The sequence below is a fragment of the Triturus cristatus genome, chromosome 12, assembly GCF_964204655.1.
Source record: "Triturus cristatus chromosome 12, aTriCri1.1, whole genome shotgun sequence".
Lineage (NCBI taxonomy): Eukaryota > Metazoa > Chordata > Amphibia > Caudata > Salamandridae > Triturus > Triturus cristatus.
In genome coordinates, this window is record NC_140595.1 from 33,674,821 (window position 1) to 33,697,173 (window position 22,353).

At 46.2% G+C, this 22,353-nt stretch overlaps 1 protein-coding gene across 6 annotated transcripts in view; it reads left to right on the forward strand.

The window, feature by feature from the left end:
- ARHGEF18 (Rho/Rac guanine nucleotide exchange factor 18) overlaps positions 1–22,353 on the forward strand; it is a 334,968-nt gene that overhangs the window by 293,808 nt on the left and 18,807 nt on the right. For all 6 annotated transcript variants that reach the window (XM_085639301.1, XM_085639297.1, XM_085639298.1 and 3 more), the window contains 6 exons: positions 9,663–9,803; positions 10,788–10,912; positions 11,363–11,413; positions 12,668–12,715; positions 13,697–14,161; positions 20,381–20,714. In XM_085639301.1, coding sequence (XP_085495427.1) covers positions 9,663–9,803; positions 10,788–10,912; positions 11,363–11,413; positions 12,668–12,715; positions 13,697–14,161; positions 20,381–20,714 — 1,164 coding nt within the window. The remainder of the gene's footprint in view (positions 1–9,662; positions 9,804–10,787; positions 10,913–11,362; positions 11,414–12,667; positions 12,716–13,696; positions 14,162–20,380; positions 20,715–22,353) is intronic.

A 22,353-nucleotide genomic window follows, 5' to 3' on the forward strand; every position in this document is an offset into this window, starting at 1 on the left:
TAGACCAGGAGCAATTTCAGTTTGCCGTGCTCCCCTTCGGCCTTACCAGCGCCCCTCGGGTGTTCACGAAAGTGATGGCGGTGGTCACAGCTCATCTGCGCAGGTCAAGGGTGTCAGTCTTCCCCTACCTCGACGACTGGCAGTTGAAGGCGGGCTCGCCCCAGGCAGTTGTCTCCCACCTCCAGACTACGACCGACCTGCATCTGCTGGGGTTCTCCATCAATGTGCCGAAGTCGCACCGGAGTCCCTCTCAGAAGCTCACTTTCATAGGAGCGGTTCTGGATTCGACGCCGTTTCAGGTTTATCCTCCCGAACAGCGAGTCCGGGATATTCAGGCTATGGTTCCGCTCTTTCAGCCTCTATCCCGGGTTTCGGTCAGGATGACCCTCCGGCTTGTAGGCCTGATGGCCTCCTTCATCCTGCTGGTGCCACATGCCAGATGGCATATGCGGGCTCTGCAGTGGGACCTGAAGTTGCAGTAGGCACAGCATCAGGGCAACCTGTCCGATCTCGTCCAGATCTCGAGGGCGCTGCACGACAGTTGATGTGGTGGCTCACGGATCGGGATTGGGTCCGTGGCAGATTCTCCAACCGGAGCACACAGTAGTAACGGATGCGTCCCTCCTGGGTTGGGGAGGCCACACAGGTGAGAGTCAGAGATCAGAGGCCTCTGGTCTCGGGCGGAGTCCCGGCTCCAAATCAACCTTCTGGAGCTGCGGGCGATCCGGCTTGCACTGAAGGCATTCCTTCCCTCTGGGGAAGTGTAGTGCAGGTGTTCACCGACATCACCACCACCATGTGGTATTGCAACAAACAGGGCGGGATGGGGTTGTGGACCCTATGTCAGGAGGCTCTGCGCCTCTGGACATGGCTGGGACATCAAGGTGTATTACCTTGGTGATTCAACACCTGGCAGGTTCTCTGAAGGCCAGGGTGGACAAACTCAGTCGCCGGTGCCTGGTGGATCACGAGTGGCGTCTGAACTTGGACGTGGCGCAAGGTCTCTTTCTGCGATGGGGAGAGCCTTGGTTAGATCTATTCGCCACCGAAGAGAACGCACAATGTCATCAGTTCTGCGCGTTGGAATTTCCAAGGCGGCACTCGCTCTGAGACGCTTTTCGTCTGTTGTACGCCTTTCCACCTATACCACTTCTGCCCAGAGTGCTTAAGATCAGGCGTGACTGGGCCCAAGTTCTTCTTGTGGCTCCGGACTGGGTTCGAAGAGTATGGTATCCCGGCCTACTCAGTATGAGCATCGATCCCCCGATCCGTCTACCTCTTCGGGAGGATCTTCTTTCGCAGCAGCAGGGGACGGTCCTCCACCCGAACCTGTCCAGCCTCCACCTCCATGCTTGGAGATTGAGCAGCGACAGTTGACACCTTTCGATCTTCCTCCCGAAGTCTGTGATGTCATCCTGGCAGCTAGGTGTCCTCCACTAAAATGGTGTACGCCTGTAGGTGGAACAGATTTATGGCATGGTGCACAGCTTAGACTGTGGATCCCGTTTCTGCCCCTCTTTCTGTGGTTCTTCTGTTCCTTCTCTCTTTGGCCCAGCAGGGCTCTGCTCTGGGCACTGTTAAGGGTTATCTTTCGGCCATCTCTGCCTTTCTACAGCTTCCAGATCAGCCTTCTCTTTTTAAGTCCCCGGTTGTTAACCATTTTCTTAAGGGCATTGCGCATACGTTCCCACCTGTGCCCTTCATAATGCCTCAGTGGGACTTGAATCTTGTCTGATTTTTCTGATGTGCGCTCCCTTTTAGCCCCTTCATAACTGTCCCTTACGTCTTCTTACTCTCAAGACTGCTTTCCTGGTAGCTATCACCTCTGCCCGGAGAGTGAGTGAGCTCCAGGCTCTTTCTTCCAAACCTCCTTTCCTTTCTGTTCATCCGGACAAGGTGGTTCTGAGGACACGTCCTTCTTTCTTGCCAAAGGTTGTCACGCCCTTCCACATCGGGCAGACCATCACTTTGCCCACCTTTTTTCCGCCTCCGCATCCTTCAAGGGAAGAGGAGCGGCTCCACCGTCTGGACCCGAAACGTGCGCTCGCATTCTATCTGCAGCGTACACAGCAGTTCCAGGTGGATGATCAACTCTTTGTTGGCTACGTGGGTGCCAAAAGTGGTCAGGTGGTCCACAAACGGACCATCTCCCGGTGGGTCGTTCTGTGCATCAAAGCATGTTACTCCTTGGCCAAGAAGGACCCTCCTGTGGGACTGCATGCCCATTCGACCAGGGAAACTGCAGCTACTACTGCCTTGGGACGCCGTGTCCCCTTGCAGGATATTTGTCAGGCAGCTACGTGGGCCTCGCTGCACACGTTTACCAAGCACGACTGCCTTGACAGTCAGGTCTGGAGAGACGGCTTCTTTGGCCAATCTGGGCTTCGTGACTTTCTGGTGTAATTTGTTCGCAGACCCACCACCGGGGTTGGTATTGCTGGAGTATCTATTCTAAGGTAAGGAATCTATCACTAACGTGTCTCTTTCAGATGCACAAGTTACTACTTGTGTAACGATATATCTGTAAGAGACATTAGTTAGTGATAGATTCCTTACCGCCCCACCCCTTCTCCCCATTCTGCGACCTGATTACTAGGGTTACGGTCATCCCCTTTTAGGGCCCTAATTTTATGCACCAAAGGTCCGATTCTCGCATGGCCCTGCGTTTTGGCGCGGTAAGTTGTGTACAGAACTGACATCAGTGCGCATGAGTGCCGCCTAAGTAGCCTCCGTGACCTCATCCCGGCGCCCACGACGCCGGGGACGGGCACGGAGCCGCACGTCGCCACCCACTGGCACGCAGGGGTACTGCTAAGCAGAAAACTTTCCGGATCCAGACTGGCGCCTGGGGGATATTCTTAGGTAAGGAATCTATCACTAAGTAATGTCTCTTACAGATATGTCGTTACACAAGTAGTAACTTGTGCTTTAAGGGACATTAGGCATGGACAAACATTTGCACAAACCTGATAAAATGTGTGTTCAAGGCATATGAGCTGTAGATCATATGCTTTCGCATAGAAGTCTTTGTAGTCACGAGGTTGGGGACTCCTCCTTCCGGTGATAGTGCGCATGGGCATCGACTCCATCCACAGATTGTTTTTTTCCGCCATCGGATTCGCTGTGTATTGCGGCTCCGGTTCGGGATCGTCTTCTAACCTTTTCGATAAGCATTCCTTACCACTCAACAGTATTGTTTTCGATAGCGCTTTCCCTTTCGACACACATCGTAAAATCCAACAACTTCGATCGATGCTTCGACGCGGGCCGTGAGGTCTACCTGTGCCGACCACGCCAGCAGTCCATGGAACGGACTCATTTAAGAAATGCCCCGGGTGTGGTGCTATGTTCCCACACACACACCTGCACGAGGTCCGTTTTCTCTGCCTATCCCCAAAGCACGAAGAAACCAACTGCGAGGCCTGTAGATCATTCCGATCGAAGAAAACGATTCGTGACTGTCGGGCTTGACGTCACAAGATGAGATGCGGCACTAGTTCGGTGCCAGACATCTTCGGAGAAGAGTCTGAATTCCAACCCGGCTCCGAAGAAGAACAACACATCTCCGTATCTGAAGCCAACGACTCCGCCATGGAAGAGGACTCGAACGTCACTCCGGCTCAACGAACAGTGATTAACAAGCCCCAACTGCCCACAAAAACACCAAAGACTCCGGTTACACCTTCGCCCTCGGGCTCAGGTCAACACCGTGATAACATTTCAGATGCCCCGCCCTCGGGCCCGCCTATGAAACATAAGGACAAGTCTTCCGGCTCGGGATCGAGCCGACCCAAATCAGGTGCCAAACACACTTCTTCGCCACTGAAACCAAAGACCAAGCCTGACGCTTCACTGCTGGCACCGAAGACCTCTTCGGCACCGAAAGAGTCGGCTCCGAAACAGCATAAAGCCAAAGCTTCGGAGCCGACACCAGCAAAACCAAACGCTTTGGAACCGACACCGGCTATACCGAAAGCTTCGGAGCCCAAACCAGTTAAAAAAAAAAAAGCTTCGGAGCCGAAAGTACCTAAAGAGAAACCTTAAGATCCGAAATCAGGGAAAACCAAACCTTCGGAGCCGAAACATCCCGCACCGAAGGCCGCAGAGCCCAAAAAGCATTGAAGTCCTCTTAAACCCTCTGAATATAGACAAAAGGACAAAGATACTCTGTCCAAAGAACTTCCCCCACCAGATTATTTGGATCCAAAACACAAACAGTTACACATTGACCCTGAAACTTGAAAACTTCGAGCAACACTTCCGAAAAAACGGAAGCTGGACCTCCCTGAAGACTACCATATACCTCTTAAGAAAAAGGACATGGTTACTAGCCCCTCTCCCCCTTACATACCTCCCTCTTCTCCAACTTTTAACCCAAATTTACTGATTTCACCAGCAAACTCACCACCACCACGTTTCTCACCTGAGCCACAGGATGATAATGATGGGGACGGGGATGATAATGAGGACAACATTCCACAGGACACAGAACCCTGGGATGATTATGATAAAGACCCGGATCATACTAATGACCCCGATCTATATCCCTCCAGACCATCACCACCGATGACCATATTGGTTTTGCACAGCTTATTAATAGAGCTGCTCAGTACCATGGGGTGTAACTACATACTGATCCCTTAGAGGAGGATTTCTTAGTGAAAACTTTCGCTTCCTCCCAAAAAACCACTAATACTTTGCATATGCTCAAAGGTATGATAAAACACGCTAACGAGGTATTCAAATACCCTGTTAGAGCTAGAATACTTATGCCAAGGGTAGACAAAAAATATAAAGCCGCTCCTACAGACCCAATTTACATCAGGGGTCAGGTACCATTAGATTCTCTTGTCGTTTCAAATGCACGAAAATGAGCCAATTCTCAAACTACAGGTGACGCCCCTCCTGCTGACAAGGAGTCAAAGCTTATAGATGTTAGTCAAGAGAATCGCATCACAAGGTGCGAATCATTGGTGTATTGCCAATGCACACGATCTCCTGCGCGATATGATAGAGCTCACTATGACGAGCTAGAAAAACTAATGCAGCATTTACCAGACCAACACAAGGCTAAAGCTCACAACCTCATTCAAGAGGGTAAGCTTATTAGAAACACTTCTATCAAATGCGCCCTCGATGCGGCTGATACATCCTCGCGTGCCATTTACACCAGCGTTTTGCTACGCCGACACGCTTGGCTTCGAATCTCAGGATTCAAGCAGGAAGTACAGTCAGCACTACTTAATCAGCCGTTTGATCAGGAACATCTTTTTGGCTTCACAGTCGATTCATCATTAGAAAAGATGAAAAAATACACTGAGACTGCTCAGTCCATGGGGGCCTTACAACTACCTTCTAGTAGGGGCTCCTTTCGTCGCTCCTATTATAGAGGTGGCTCAAAGACAACTGCGTCAAAAAACACCTCATCCTCTTACAAAAGTCCCAATCAATCTTCCTCATCCAGAGGATATTTTTGGGGAGGAAATAACAATAGGGGAAGAGGCAGAGGTAACTCTACCCGCACTTCCCCTTCCAACAACCAGTGACGTCCCTCCACTACCCCCGATCATTACGCTCCGGTCGGGGGACGTCTCTCACAGTTCCTACCTGTCTGGAATTCCATCACAACAGACAAGTGGGTAAGACAAATTATCCAATATGGTTATTGCCTGGAACTTACCTCCACTCCACTCCACCAAATATTCCTCCCAAACATCGTGCGATATCCTCGGAACAAGAAGTTCTCTCCCTGCTACAAAAACATGCAATGGAACCAGTCCCCTTGACTCTTCAGGGCACAGGGGTTTACTCACTCTATTTTCTAATTCCATAAAAGGACGGATCCCTCAGATCAATATTGGACCTCAAGCAGCTCAATCTCTACATTCAGTCAGATCATTTCCACATGGTCACTCTCCAGCAGGTGCTCCCATTGATCCAGCAAGGCGACTTTCTGTTCACTTTGGATTTAAAGGATACCTACTTCCACATTCCCATTCACCCCGCTCACGGAAATATCTCAGTTTCGTGGTGGACGGTCAACACTACCAGTTCAAAGTTCTCCCGTTCGGGGTAACCACAGCACCCAGAGTTTTCAGCAAGTGTCTAGCAGTAGTTGCAGCTCACTGAGAAGACAACACATTCATGTGTTTCCTTATTTGGACGATTGGCTCATAAAAACAAAAGCCAAATCACAACAAAGCTGTGTTCAACACACCTACAAAACAATTCACTTGCTTCACCGCTTGGTCCTCACAGTAAAACTCACCAAATCCCACCTCCAACCGTCCAACACACAAGTTTATCTGGGGGCTACAATAGAGACTTGCAAAGCTCTAGCATACCCCAAGCCAGTCAGAATAGGCAACATACAAGCTCTAACACCACATTTTCAACCTCAACCCTCAATACCAGCTTGGATGTTCATGCAGTTAATGGGAATGATGGCCTCTTGCATTCTAATTGTCCCTTATGCAAGCCTCCAGATGCGTCCTCTACAGGAATGCTTAGCACGTCAGTGGAACCAGGCTCAATGCCAGTTGACAGATCTGGTGTTGGTAGACAGCCGCATCCATCGCTCTCTGTAGTGGTGGAACACACAAAACCTTTCCAAAGGGCGGCTGTTCTTTGAGCCGATTCCACAGATAGTGCTAACAGCAGGTGCATCACTCACCTGCTGGGGAGCTCATCTGCAAAAGCATACCATTCAGGGCCTGTGGACTCCACGACAAACACAGTTCCTCATAAACCACCTGGAACTTCTGGCAATTTTTCCTAGCATTAAAAGCCTTTCAAGTCCATCTATTCCACAAAGCTGTCCTGATCCGTACGGACAACATGACAGCAATGTATTGTATATAAAAAGCAGGGAAGGACACTCCCTACAGTGCTCACAACTAGCACAAAGCATATGGAGATGGGCTATTCCTCAAAAGAAATATCTCCTTGCAGAACACCTTCCAGGGGTACACAATCATATCGCAGATTTGCTCATTTGCCAACAACAGATCCATGAATGGTAGTTCCATCCTCAAGTTATCCTTCCATTCTTTCAAATGTGGGGCTACCCAGAAATAGATCTGTTCGCCACACACCAGAACGCAAAATGCCCAATCTTCGCGTCCAGGTATCTACATTGTCACTTGGAACCATGGAGAGATAAGACATCCAGATCCCAACCAACTCAACCTTGTGATCTGGCACCTGAAGTCTTGGCTACCTCAATCTCCCGCCAGACTGCATGAACATCATTAAAGAGGCTAGACGTCCTACTACTAGAGCATGCTGCGCAGCAAAGTGGAAACAATTTGTGATTTACTGTACAAACAATCAAATTAATCCACTAGATGCTTCCATTCAAAACATCATTTGCTATCTCTTACACCTACAACGCTGTAACTCAGCATACAAATCTATACGATTGCATCTCGCTGCAATAGCCACTTATCTACAAAACAGACATTTGTCTTTGTTTAAAGTGCCCGCTATCAAGGCATTTATGGAAGGACTCAAAAGAATCATTCCCCCTTGAGTTCCACCTTCTCCAGTTTGGAACCTTAATGTTGTGCTTAGAAGACTAATGGGTCCACCATTTGAGCCTCTGCACAAATGTGAACTACAGTTCCTCCCTTGGAAGGTAGCGTTCCTTATAACCATCACATCTCTTAGAAGAGTTGGTGAGCTCCAGGCACTAACCATACAAGAACCATTTTTGCAAATTCATCACAACAAAGTGGTTCTTAGGACTAATCCAAAATTTCTACCTAAAGTTTTTTCTGCCTTTCACCTCAATCAGTCTGTTGAACTGCCAGTGTTTTTCCCTCAACCAGACTCAATAGCAGAACGCGTTCTTCACACACTAGATGGAGCAAACACCATGGAGATGATGGACGAAGCGCTGAAACTTTTTAGACACTCACCCCCAGTAACAGATCTGGGTTGAATCCATCATCGTTCTTTAGCTCACTTTGCCACCTCAGTTCAGACCCAGCTATATGCAAATCAGTCTTGACCCTGTGCCTCATGGGAACAGTCCAGCCCGAACTGCCAAGCCAGGACTTCCCTGAACCGGAAACAACCATCCTGGGACTGGTTTCAGGGTGGCAAAGTGAGCAAGGGACCCACATCTGGGCATACCCTGCCAACTTAGGGCGAACAAAGCAAACCCAAAGAGATGATGGACGGAGCACTGAAACTTTTCAGACACTCACCCTCGTCACAGATCTGGGTTGAATCCATCATCGTTCTTTAGCTCACTTTGCCACCTCAGTTCAGACCCAGCTATATGCAAATCAGCCTTGACCCTGTGCCTCATGGGAACAGTCCAGCCTGAACTGCCAAGCCAGGTCTTCCCTGAACCGGAAACAAGCATCCTTCACACACACTATATGTCAAAAGAGCAATACTTTATTACATTGAACGAACAAAATCCTTTAGAAAAACCAAACTCTTTGTTGCTTTTTCACCGCAGCATAAAGGCAATCCCTTTTCCAAAACTGGTATTGCATGATGGATAGTTAAATGCATCCAGCTATGCTACATTAAAGCTAAACACACATTAACTGTTTCCCCTAGAGCGCATTCCACACGCAAGCTAGAGGCTTCTATGGCATTCTTAGGGAATATACCCTTAGATGACATCTGAAAAGCTGCAACTTGGTGTACACCTCACACATTCACAAAACACTACTGTGTAGATGTGCATGCAAAACAACAAGCTAGTGTGGGCTAGGCTGTCTTAAGAACACTGTCTTAAACTACTGCAACAGATGCAGGTTAGCCACTTCTACAAAAATAACTGCTGTATAGTCTATGCTAAAGCATATGATCTACACCTCATATGCCTCGAACGGAAAATGCTAGTTACCCAGTATGCATCTGTTATTGTCACGTAGAGCTGTAGATTCATATGGGCCCACCCGCCTCCCCGGGTACTTTTATCTGCTGCAGTATTGTCTTACTTAGATACAACACACGGACATCTCTTTCTGTTCTTACTAACTCCATCACCCTATATGGCGAAAACAATCTGGGGATGGAGTCAATGCCCATGTGCACTATCACCAGAAGGAGAAGTCGCCAACCTCGTGACTACAAAGACCTCTTAGAAGAAAAACAAAGTGAAAACATCCAAGCCCAACACCAGATGGCGATCTATGCTAAAGCATGTGAATCTACAGCTCTACATGCCAAGAACAGATGCATACTGGGTAAGTAGCATTTTCCTTTTAAAGTAAAACAGACTTAGAAATGTTGAATTTCAAATGCCTTTTAGTGTGAAGACTCTCCCTTTGCCCCCTGCTCTAGCTTCTTGCCGGTTTGTCCCAGAAGGGAGAATAAAGCTTCCAATTCCCTTGGCATCTGGACCTGAACTTTTGTCTTGCACGTGGAGCTTTCAAACTTTTTATGATACATTAATATCTTCATCTGATTTTATATACTATCAATAACTGAATAAAAGCTGCTATTTAAATAAAAATGTCTCTTTAATTTCTTGGACATATAATAGTATTCTTAGGTTCATCTTCTTCCTCTTATTGATGCTGGAGTTTAATTGGTGTAGTGAATCAGGACTTTCATATGCATTGCAACAAATATTGTAATTTAATGCATGTGTCTTGCATGCTGATATTAAAGTGTTTCTCTCTTTTTTTTTTTTTAAGTTGAGAATCTCCAGAATCTAATGTTCACACACTTGGGCAGTTTGACCAATCAAACAGAAGAAAGTTCAGGGAATTCTGGATCACTGAAGAGAGCGGAAACATTTGGAGGCTACGACAGTCTCCCTACAACTGGAAGTAGAGGTAAAAGATGGCATCATGGTCATAACTACAAGTAAAAGTAATTGTTGGCAGCATTGGTATTACTGCAAGTAAAGGTAGGAGATGGCAGCGTCGCCACCACTGCATGTACAGGTTAGGGAAGACCGCACCACCACTAGAAGTAAATGCAAGACGCAAACGCATCACTCCCGCTGCATAGACTTGCTGGAGATGGCTACACGCGTTGCTTCAGAAGAGAAGCAAGCTGTCGGGCAGATAGAATGATGCTTGCATATCTTGGGCACACTTTTTGTTGCAAATGAAGCATAGGGTTTCTGACCAGTGGGCTTATTGCACAGCTGGTCATGTGATCCAGAGAAATGAAGGTATCCAGTATCAATTGTGAACAGTTTATTCATTCCTTGTGCTCCCTGTGTATTCAGGTTTTTAGCGCTCGCGGTAGCATTTCTACACACTTATCGCCACTATCATTTTTTATTTTTGTAGCTAAAACAAATGTGTGTTGCCAAACATTGTTCATCATTCATCACATACCACTATCCAGCACTCGTCTTTATGTACCTACCTAAAAATGCTACGTTGTCCAATATAGCCTGTTCTTTGGCAGCGTACAGCATTTCCTGTGAAAATGCTCTGTATGCGCACATTAAATAAAAAGAATAAAAAATCAAATAAATGGACTCCAATGCTAAAGATATCAAATTGAACATTAAAAACCTTATTTAAGCTGCGACAGTTGAAATTTGTTTTGTACTTTTCTTGGCTGCAAGTTGCTATATCAAGACAATATGTCCTTATTCGGAAGCCTTGTGTCTTTTTTGATTTGTACATAGGTATTTTGCACTGTTGTGTGCTGGTATAGTAATGAATTTGTCATTCAGGCACTGCTTCTGATGTATGAATGGCAAACTTCCTTCTCCCAGCCTTTGGCAGTGTTTGTGTGTTGATTGATTTGTTCGCACGCCAGCCCTGTCTGAAACCTCCCAATATTTGTGCACACACCAGGTGGCAGTTTCAAGAAGAAAGTCTATGGTGGCGAGCAGAGGCCTCGAGAGGCGAGAACGATGTCTAGCACTTCTGAGTCCCAGATTCAAGATCCCTCTGAAGGCACAGAAGGTGATCGCTGTATGGTATGTTCTATTGTTGATCATTCTAAGTCTGCTATAACACCTGTGTGCCTAGAAGCATCAAGTCCTGAGTCACAGACGCATGCCTCACAAAATCAGGAACGTGCTCCTTTACGGTAGCGCCTACCTTTTCAGTAGATGGCCAGGGGTTCGGCATACCTATTGCAGTGTGTGTTGGCTGAAAGAAGCTTGGATGGGTATCGAATAAGAATCTTACTAATTCCTTATGGAGCTCGCCCTTTCTGTTTTAGTAAATCGCCTTCACCATTTGGGCTCTGGGCTTTTGATGCACGCCCTTCCCTTGAGGAGACAAGGCTGCTTTCTCCAAGATCTTGTAGGAACTGCAGATTTTATCTTTATTTGTGTGTTAAAGGAGCAATGACTCTAGTAGCAGGTGTATTTTTACTGACCATCAGAAAGAAAGGTAATTATGTTTTGTTGTTTGCATTTCAGAATGAGCCACAGCGCCAGAACAAGAGAATCCACGCGTCGCTGGAGCCAGAGGTAAGGTGACTAAGATGGTGTACCATCATTTCCGCATTAAAATGTGGAATTGACTGAAAGGTCATTTTAATGATGTACTTTCATCACTATAAATGCAGCCATCATGAGAATGTTTTAACACTCGAAGATTAGAAGTCTTTCTCTGTGCGGTTGGGGTCAATTTTTGGCCTCTGGATTTGAATTAAACTAAATCCGGGTCTGGCGCCTTAGTGGACTGTAGGGGCCTGTGTTCAACCTCATGGTCACAGGTTGAAGTCCCAGCGGGTCCACTCAGCCTTTAATCCTTCTGAGGCCGAAAAATGAGTACCATTGAGTTGGGTGACAAGAAACATCTGTTATTCAGCACAAAGACACCCTTAGGTGAAAGTGCGCTTTACGAATATATGTTATGTTTATCACGTTTAGCTTTTTTGCATCTTACAGAAGTACCATAATCTTTTTTTTCATCAAATTCATGTATTATTTATTTTAGCTTTAAATTGGACACGTATTTCCAAGGGGAGATAAATAAATCTGTCAAGGCTGGTGAAGTTTAGAATGAATATGTTTCATTCCTGTTTGCCCCCTTGCTGTAGATCCATCACAACCCTGGCTGTGGGCTGCGGTTTCAGTGGAGGGTTTGAAATTATCATTTTATTTTTAAAATATAGGTGCAGCCCCTGTGGGAAGAAGTGTTTCTTTTTAAAAGCTGAACCGAAATGGCCTGGTCACTGTAGAACTAAGGACTCTCTTGAGACCTCTGTGGTAGAGTACACACCAGACAAGGCAGTGATTTTCAAACAGATCTTCGAAATAAAGGTCCCGTCGGAGCGTGCACATATTTCAAGGCTTGTAGGAGAAGCGTGGAACCTGCCAGGCAGCAAATCATTTTTTAAAGTAACACGGAGAAGAGTAGGTTCTTGCTGGGCAGTGCTGAAAAGTGTTTTGTTATTTATTGTATCACCACTGCCAGCTCTGTCCCAGTGAAGAACATATTCTGCTAGACCTGTTGTGTACACTTAACAAACATTATGTTTATGATGGCTTAGAGGGGTGACAAATATCTCCTCTCGATGTTGTAGACTTAGCCGAAGGTAGTCGTGGTAAGTTCAGGCGTTTAGTCACTTGATCTGACAACTGTCCGCTCAAGTGCATAACTTAAAACTGAACTGGGTAAATCGTTCTCCATCTCAGACCTGTTCACCTTTTCAGAAAGTATTAAAAGAAGCAGAACTATTTGGAAATGATGCATTTGTAACTATTTTGTTTCCTCAGCTGGTACAAAGGATACAGACGTTGACTCAGCTGCTGTTTAGCCTCCAGGTAGGACTTTAGTTAACTGATGACTAACACATTAGGGTGCTGTGCTATAGAGAGAAATCTAAGCTGTCTCTTTGCTATAAGAGGCACAGGATGGAAGAAAAGTGTAATGCATTAGGTCTCCTTTCTCAGCCAGAAACCTGTTGATGCAAAGCTTCTTGCTACTGTGCCAGATGAGAGACTTTGTTGTGCAAAACAAAAAAATATTTTAACTCTTACTTTTGGCTATGTGGCGCAGGAACCTCATTTGCCCTTCTTTTGGTCACCTTATCACTGGCCGCTGTATAGGAGTGCACTTAAGAAAAGCACACAGCCATGGCTGCATTGGTGGTGTTCCAAAAACCTCCTCTTTCAAAGGATTATGAAGAGCGACTCCTGAATTACTCCCTCTTCCTTCTGCAACCCTACAGCTGGCAGCGCGAGTCACCAGGCTGTCCACAAACTCGTATGTTGTCGTCCTGCCCCGAACTAAGGGGTGTCTGCTTCATGAGGGTTTATGCGTCTTGGTGAGCTTCATCATAGAAGTTTGAAAGCTGAGTGCGTCCATCCGTAGGAAAAAGACTGGCCTGGTTTGTTCACTTTAACAGAACAAACCTGTGTTGTGTATGATTGACCTGGGCTCGGCTTTGTGACTAGTAACTTTTGCAACCAACCAACTACCTAGGGAGGTTCTTATTCATCAAGATCTGTTTCAGTCCATAAATCCTGCAGTAGTTAACCAACCGCTTCATCCCACTATGTCTCCCCCCCCACACCTTTGCCTCTTTTATTAATTTTCTTTGAATTCAAACTTGAGTCCAATCTGAACAAGTCCATGGTTTGAGAGAGAGTACCAGTAATTGGTTACTTTATCTATTGGTAGCGACTAAGCTTTCCTCGTGATTGGAGGTCCCTAGATGCTGACAGGGTAGCATAAGTTGCAATATAAAAGCGTGTGTCTTTGTGTTGAAGGAGTTTCCTCAATCTGGTTGTCTTCCCTTCCAGGCAGTGATATCTCAACAGGACAGCTACATTGAAGTACAGAGAGCTTCGTCTGTTGACCGGGAGAAGCAGTACCGGGTGCCAAATCCTCGCGGAAACTGGTTAGTCGAGCAGGAGAAGCAGCGGAACTATGAGAAGCAGAAGGAAGAACTGGCCAACGTGCACAAGCGTCAGAACCAGCTGCGGCAGGAGCAGCAGCGCTGGGAGCGCGAGCGGGAGCGGCAGCAGCGCGAGCATGAGAAGACAGAAGCCACCTTGCAACAGTGGGAGGCCAAGCTGCAACAGGAGCAACAGCGCTTGGTTGAAGAGCAGAAGGCCCTGGAAACCCATCGAGAAGAGTACCAGCACGATCTGGAGAGGCTCAGAGAGGCGCAGCGAGCGGTGGAGAAAGAGAAGGAGCAGCTAGAGTTCCGAAAAAAGAAAAGAGCGATCACTCTGTCGGGTCCCTTTTCCCCCGACCTGGTACAGGTGAGAAGACTACCTTCCAACTTTCTACGTCTCGTTGTGAGATATAGTGCTTTATTTGAGCCAGTGGTTTCCGGTTCTTGGCACTGTCACTCAATTCTCAACATCTGCTCTTATGACAGTCTGCCACATGGTTGTGCTGTTTGTCTACTTTTGAGATGAGCACAACAATAGTTGTTTAATCATTCAATATACATTAAAATGAATAAAACTGATGTGGCCTGGAATAATCTGGTGGTTAGTAGTTGTGTTGGTACTGACATTGGCAGTGCTGACCGGGGCAATGGGTAGTGCAAGCTGTAGTGGCCTCCCGAGAAGTGCCCAGGCACTTTTTTTCTGGCACTTACTTTTTTACAAATTAAGTACTGGTGAGAAGTACCTTATACCTGTTTAGTGTGCTCTAGTTCACTATGACAGACCAGTGGCAGGGCTTACATGTCGATATTCCAAATTATGTAGCAATATGTTCGAAGCGTATGAGCTGTAGATCATACATATGCTGTGCATAGATCGCCATCTAGTGTTGGGTCTGGATGTTTGCACTTTGTTTTTCTTCGAAGAAGTCGTTCCAGTCACGAAGTAGGTGACTCCTCCTTTCGGTGATAGTGCACATGGGCATCGACTCCACTGTTAGATTGTTTTTTTCCGCCATCGGGTTTGGATGTGAATTGTTGCGCTCTGGTTCAGCACCGTTCTTCGGGCCCCTTCGAAGTGCAATCCACTACCCTCAACGGTATTGTTTATCGATCGCGTTTCCTATTCTCCACGTATAGTCTACACTAGAAAACCTTAGATCGGAAGATTTGTGGAAGGCTGTTGGGCCTACCCGCGCCGGGGTTGGTAGCAGTCGATGAAACGGACTCCATTCAAGTTCTGTCCAGGGTGTCGCACTAAGTTTCCGCGCACCGACTTGAACGAAGTGTGCAACCTTTGACTATCACCGAACACGACAAAAAGGACTGCAACGCTTGTCGGTCGTTTTGATTGAAGAAGACGCTCTGTGGCCGTCTGGCTCGACGTCACGAAATGTATCTGCAAAGTGGCTCCGCGCCGGATCTCCTCGGAGACCAGTCCAGTGCAGGAAGCCGAAATGGAGGAGGAACACATCTCTGTGTCTGAAGCTGACTCCGATGCCAAAGAACTCACACCGGGACAACGGATCGTGAGTAAAGAGACTTCCTTCCCCTACCATCTCCTCCATAAAAAGGCTCAGGTCTCTCCTCTGCCTACGGGCCAAGGTCGGCACAGAGTAAAGGTTTCGAGCGCCCCGCCTTGGAGCCCAGCGCCGAAACATAGACAACAGCCTTCCCGTTCAGGGTCTACTCGTTCCCACGCTGGTACCGACCTGAAACCTTCGGTGGCGAAATCCAAACATCTTCTGGTTTCTGTGCCACCGGTCTATAAAGCTAAATCTTCGGAGCCGAAAACTTCGGAGCTGAATCTTTCGACACCAAAACTGGCGTCTAAAGAAAGTACTTACACTTAAGAGCCTCGGACCGGTTTTCCACCTTCGGATCTGAAACAGAAAGAGATTGTGATTAAGCCCGAAACTGGGCAGATTCATGCCGAACTTCCTGAGAAGAGGAAATGGGCTAACAAGAAGACTACCACATTCCTCAAAAAAGGAAAAATGTGGGTACTAACCCTTCTCCACCTTCTTCAACCATTGATCCAAATTTACTCATTACACCTACACATTCTCCTCCACCACCATCACCTGACCCACACGATACAGGGGATGGGGATATAGATGACTAAACACCACAGGATACTGACCCATGGGAAAATTATAATGCTGACCCTCAACCAGATAATGACCCCGATCTATATCCATCGAGACCTTCAGGGTTCAAGCCTAAGTTACAAGCCTCTATTCTTCATCAACCCTTTGACAAAGAACACCTCTTTGGTCCAGCTGTCGATACATCACTAGAAAAGATGAAAAAGGATACTGATGTCGCTAAGTCCATGGGGGCCTTACAATCACCTTCCAACAGAGGGTCCTTTCGTCGCTCATTTTACAGGGGCGGCGCCAAAAATGTGTCTAAAGACAATTCCTCCTCCTCTTACAAGGGCAACAATCAGTCGCCCTCTTCAAGAGGTTATTTTAAAGGTGGATATAGAGGAAACAACGGCAAGTGAAGAGGCAGAAGTAACTCAACACGCACTTCCTCTGCAAACACCAAACGGTGACCTCCTTTCCATACCCCCCGACCATTCCACTCCTGTCGGTGGATGTCTTTCCCAACTTCTATCCATTTGGAAAACGATTACATCAGACAAATGGGTTCTACAAATTATCCAATCTGGTTATTGCCTGGAGCTTACAAGCACTCCACCGAACATTCCTCCAAGGTCACACCTCATGTCACAAGAACATCTCACCCTTCTAAAGAAAGAGGTTCTCTCTTTGTTGCAGAAGGGTGCTATAGAACCAGTCCCTTTACCATACCAGGGAGCAGGGGTGTACTCCCTCTACTTTCTAATTCCTAAAAAGGACAGCTCTCTCAGGCCTATATTAGACTTCAGAGAACTAAATCTATACATTTCGTCGGACCATTTTCATATGGTAACACTCCAACAAGTGCTGTCCCTTCTTCAGCAAGGCAACTTTCTCTCCACTCCGGATTTAAAGGACGCTTACTTTTATATTCAAATACACCCTGCGCACCGCAAGTACCTCAGGTTTGTGGTAGCAGGTCAGCATTATCAATTCAAAGTCCTCCCATTCGGAGTAACAACCACTTCCAGGGTTTTCACAAAATGCTTGGCAGTAGAAGCAGCCCATCTAAGAAGGCAACATATTCATGTTTTCCCATACTTGGACGACTGGCTCATAAAGGCAAGCTCCCAGAACAGCTGTCTACGCCACACACAAAAAACTGTGCAATTGCTCCACGAGCTAGGAGTCACAGTAAATCTGTCCAAATCCCATCTCCAACCATTCACGTCTCAAGCATATCTGGGAGCTACTAGAAACACACAAAAAGCTCTAGTATACCCAAATCCAGCCAGAGTTCGGAATATACAAAGCCCGATGTCTCAGTTTCAGCCTCAACACTCCTTACCAGCTCGAGTGTTCATGCAGTTACTGGGAATAATGGCGTCTTGCATTTTTATAGTCCCCTACGCAAGACTTCAAATGCTTTCCCTACAGGAATGCTTAGCACGTCAGTGGAACCAAGTTCACGGTCAGTTATCAGATCTAGTGTTGGTAGACGGCCACACCCATTGTTCTCTGCAGTGGTGGAACCCACAAAACCTTTTAAAAGGGCGGCCCTTCAGCGACCCGGTTCTACAGATAGTACTGACAGCAGACACATCACTAACAGGTTGGGGAGCCCATCTTCAAACCCACACAATTCAGGGCATTTGGAGCTTGCAGGAGAAACCGCTTCATATAAATCGTATGGAGCTGCTAGTGATTTTTCTGGCGCTGAAAGCATTTCAAGTTCAGCTAGTACGCAAGACTGTCCTAATTCGTACAGACAACATGACAGCCATGTACTACATACAAAAACAGGGAGGGACACACTCTCTCCAGCTGTCACAGTTAGCACAGACCATCTGGAAATGGGCCATACATCACAAAATATATCTCCTAGCAGAACACCTTCCAGGAGTAGACATTCAGATGGCAGATTTGCTCAGTCGCCAGATGCAGCAAATCCACGAATGGGAAATACACCCACGAGTTCTCCTCCCATTCTTCCAAATGTGGGGATTCCCACCCATAGACCTGTTCGCCCCACATCTAAACGCAAAATGCCCAAACTTCTTGTCCAGGTATCCACACCCATTGTCCAAAGGCAATGCACTATGTATGAATTGGTCAGGGATATTTGCTTGCGCTTTTCCTCCTCTCCCACTCATTCCATTAGTGGTTTGGAAACTCAAACAAGCGTCCCTGACACTAATCCTAGTTGCTCCCACATGGGCGCGTCAACCTTGGTTCACAACCCTATTGGAACTCTCAGTAGTTCCTCACCAAAAACTACGTTTTACACCCAATCTCCTCACACAGAGCCATGGAGACATGAGACATCCAGACCCCAGTCAACTCAATCTGGCGATCTGGCTCCTGAAGTCTTAGAGTTTGGCTATCTTAATCTACCATCAGACTGCATGAATGTTTTCAAAGAGGCTAGACGTCCTACCACAAGAGCCTGCTATGCTGCAAAGTGGAAGTGGTTTGTGATAAACTGTAACAACAACCACATCAACTCGCTTGATGGGTCTGTACAAAACATTATACGTTATTTGTTACATCTACAACGCTCCAATTTGGCGTACACGTCCATACGCTTCCATCTAGGTGCAACAGCTGCATACCTCCAGAATAGACAACATCGATCTCTTTTTAGAGTGCCTGTTATCAAAGCCTTTATGGAGGGACTCAAAAGAGTCATGCCTCCCGAGACGTCCACCTGCTCCAGTGTAGAATCTCAACATTGTTCTCACAAGACTAATGGGTCCACCGTTTGAGCCATTGCATAAATGTGAACTGCAATTTCCCACATGGAAAGCTGCTTTCCTCGTTGCTATCACATCACTCAGAAGAGTGGGTGAGCTTCAGGAATTAACTATAGAAGAACCCTGTTTACCAATGCACCAAAATAAAGTGGTTCTTCGAACTAATACTAAATTCCTTCCTAAAGTCATTTCTGCTTTTCATATCAATCAATCTTTTGAGTTACCTTTGTTTTTCCCTAAACCAGATTCAGTGGCAGAACGTGCCCTACACACATTAGAAGTGACGAGGGCATTGCTTTATTACATAAAAAGGACTAAACCTTTCCGTAACACAAATCAACTTTTTGACACTTTTGCTCCACCACATAAAGGCACTCCCATATCAAAATCGGGTATTGCAAGATGTATAGTCCAGTGCATTCAAATATGCTATGCAAAAGCAAAACAAACGTTAACAGTTCCCCCTAGAGCACACTCTACACGCAAACTGGGGGCTTCTATGGCATTCCTAGGAACTATACCCATAGATGACGTATGCAAAGCTGCAACATGGTCTACACCTCACACATTACCAAAACACTGTTGTGTAGATGTGTTAGCAAGACAACAAGATAGAGTGGGCCAGGCAGTTTGACGTACACTATTTCAGACATCTGCAACAGATACAGTTTAGCCACCGCTTTGGGAGATAACTGCTATATAGTCTATGCACAGCATATGATCTACAACTCATATGCCTCAAACGGAAAATGCTACTTACCCAGTATGCATCTGTTCTTGGCATATAGAGCTGTAGAGTCATATGCGCCCACCCGGGTACCTATACCTGTTGCAGTAACATCTTACTTAGATACATGCATTCATGGACATCTCCTTTTACTACTCTTACTAACTCCATTATCACCCTCTGCGGCAAAACAATGTAAGGGTGGAGTTGATGCCCATGCGCACTATCACCAAAAGGAGGAGTCACCTTCCTCGTGACTGGAAAGAATTCTTCGAAGAAAAACAAAGTGCAAACATCTGGACCCAACACTAGATGGCGATCTATGCACAGCATATGACGCTACAGCTCCAGATGCCAAGAACAGACGCATACTGGGTAAGTAGCATTTTCCTCTCTGATTCACAGGCTGAATTCTGCCACAAAGTTTAGGAAACACAACCGGGTTCAAAATAAAAATATATCTTTATTAAGAATTTTTTTTAATGTGACAGTTTCTTCACTGCCCTTCCAGCCACTGAAAATGTATCAACATTGGTTTTACTTTTATGTCCTTTTAAGCTTTCCATAGGAATGGTTGCCGAAGTTATAGCTGAACTTCAGTGATTTAAGTAGTCTGTTTCTTGCTGAAAGAAAGTCATCCATTTAATCCTATTTGTTCCCCTTGTCTTGAAGCCTTTTTCAAAATATCCCAAGTTATGTTGGTTGAATTCATTTGCTTGCATTTGGGAAGGTCACTCCACAGGGTTTTCAGAACATTTTACTTACTTTTTTTCTACTGATTTCATTAACCCTTAGGAATTCTTGTACAATGTTTTTTTAACATTTGTATGGACAAGTTGTTTTTGTAAATTCTCAGTGTTTATAAATGTACTGTCCTGTTTAAGACATTACTTGTTGGAGGAAAAACGTATGAACTTTATAGATTGTTTCTTCTGCTGTGTATTACCACCATTCAGTAGAAACCTAGTAATGCAAGTGTTCCTCTTCCAGTCCTGGTTTATAATGTTCTTTTGTCTTTTTAGGGCCTCAGTCATTCTGCGAGTTTCAACGGAGAAGGGCTATCTGGTGTCGAAGCAGCAGTCCAGCTCATGGTGAAGCTTCCTGGCATGGCGAGTGCCTCCATGTCGGCAGCCGACTACTCGGAGCGCCCAGAAGTGGTGCGAAGGGATAGCGGAGCCATGGAGAGCCGCCTGGTCCCAAAGAATGAAGTGCCCATCCATCTGCTGAGTGCTACTAATCAGATCCAGAAGCCGGCGTCCGTCCAGCAGCAGATTCCCAGGAAGCTGGCAACCTTCACTAAGGGAGGGAAAGAGAAGGGTCTGAAGGGCAAGACTTCCCACCGAACCGACAGCTCAGGTGAGGCTCCACCGAGAGAGCGCTTCTGAGTAACTTACATTCAGGAACCGGCCCAACTCTTGCATGCGTGGTGTACCATTTACAAAGGGTTGTATGACGTTACAACACATGCTTTTACCCCGCATGCCATTACAGTGCAAGTCGTTACAATGACTTGCTGTCGGGAGTGCGCTGGAGTTTGGAATAGTATAATCTACTATTCCACCTCCAGTCTGTGCAACAGTAGGGAAGGTGTTGGAGTTAAATCTAACACCTTCTACCCCTCTACAGCAAGCCATTTTGTTGTTATGGAATGCTGGGGGAAAGCATGCGTTATAATGCATGCGTTGTAACGGTTGTTTCCCTTTACAAAGGGTCCCAAGGTGGTCTATTCCGAATTGTTGTTCTTTGTGGGGCCTACATAGATGTTTATATTGTGGGTTATCTGGGTCTCACTGAGTAGTTTGAATGAGTTGTAAAGCTCTGAGGATCATTTACATTTTCTTTCTGCCAGGGCTGCTAACAGCAGCATCCAGGGGCTTTTCTGGGTTTGGGGACACAAATGTGAATTGCTATAACCTGTACTGAGGTGCTTAAAGTTGCAGACACTGACTTTGGCGCATGCATGTCTGCGTGATGAAGAAGCTAAATATTAGACCCAGTCTTCTTGATGGTGCCCTACCGTATACAGCTCCACATACCTTTCTACAACCAGTTGCAAATCTAGTGCAGATCGCAGAGTTGTGCTGAGGTTAAAACTCTGGAATCAACTTCCAACCTGTTTAAGACGCATTCCTTCTTTAATACTTTTTAGGGAGAAAGTTAGTGATGGACGTTTTCCTACATCTGTTTCTTGATGTCCCCTGCATTCTCAATGACCCCGAGGAAAGTCTATGTCCGTGCCTGAATACCTGCATTTTGCAGCCTAATGGTCTTCTAGAGTCACTCGATCATTGTTCCGCTATGTAGAGTTTGGGGTCTACAAATATTCTTCAAAAGCTCCAAAGTTTTCTTTTGTGGGTCGACCCCAGCATGATGACCTTATGGGCACCTTACCCCACTACTTTCCCTTCATCTTTACATGTGTTTTTTCCGCACCTGTGTTCAGAACTAGTTTCATTTGGGCCATATATTGCTTGCATTCTTCTGCCACCTGGTGGTTGTTAAAAAACGTTCACCTTGATTTAGTTCAAACTTTATGTGCATTCCAGTGCCTAGCTCTTAATGTCGTGTCCAGCATGAGGTTTGCCAGTGCTCCACAATGCTGAAAGAGCCATTTACATCATAAGATTCAATTTTTATGCTGTTCTGTAGTTGTGAATTGCACACTGGAGTTTGGCTCTATAAAATGTGGCATTTTGGTTGTGGCCCTAGTGTCCTAGACCAATTTGGTGGCTCCATAAGCGCCAAGCATGTAAGAGTGTGTTACAGTTCTGTTGTGAGGCAGAGCAAGGGCATTTACAGAGATCAAGTCCAGGACACAGACCGAGAGCTATGAGATCAGAGAAAGAAAAAAGCTTCCAGATTATGACAAGCAGGCTGGAGCTGTCTAGAGGGGGTGTACCGCCGGAACATGGTCCTAAGTCCTCTAGATAAGAGACAAAAAGATAAGTTAGCGGACCCGTTAAAGTAAATCCCCCATGAACCGCTGTGCAGGTAT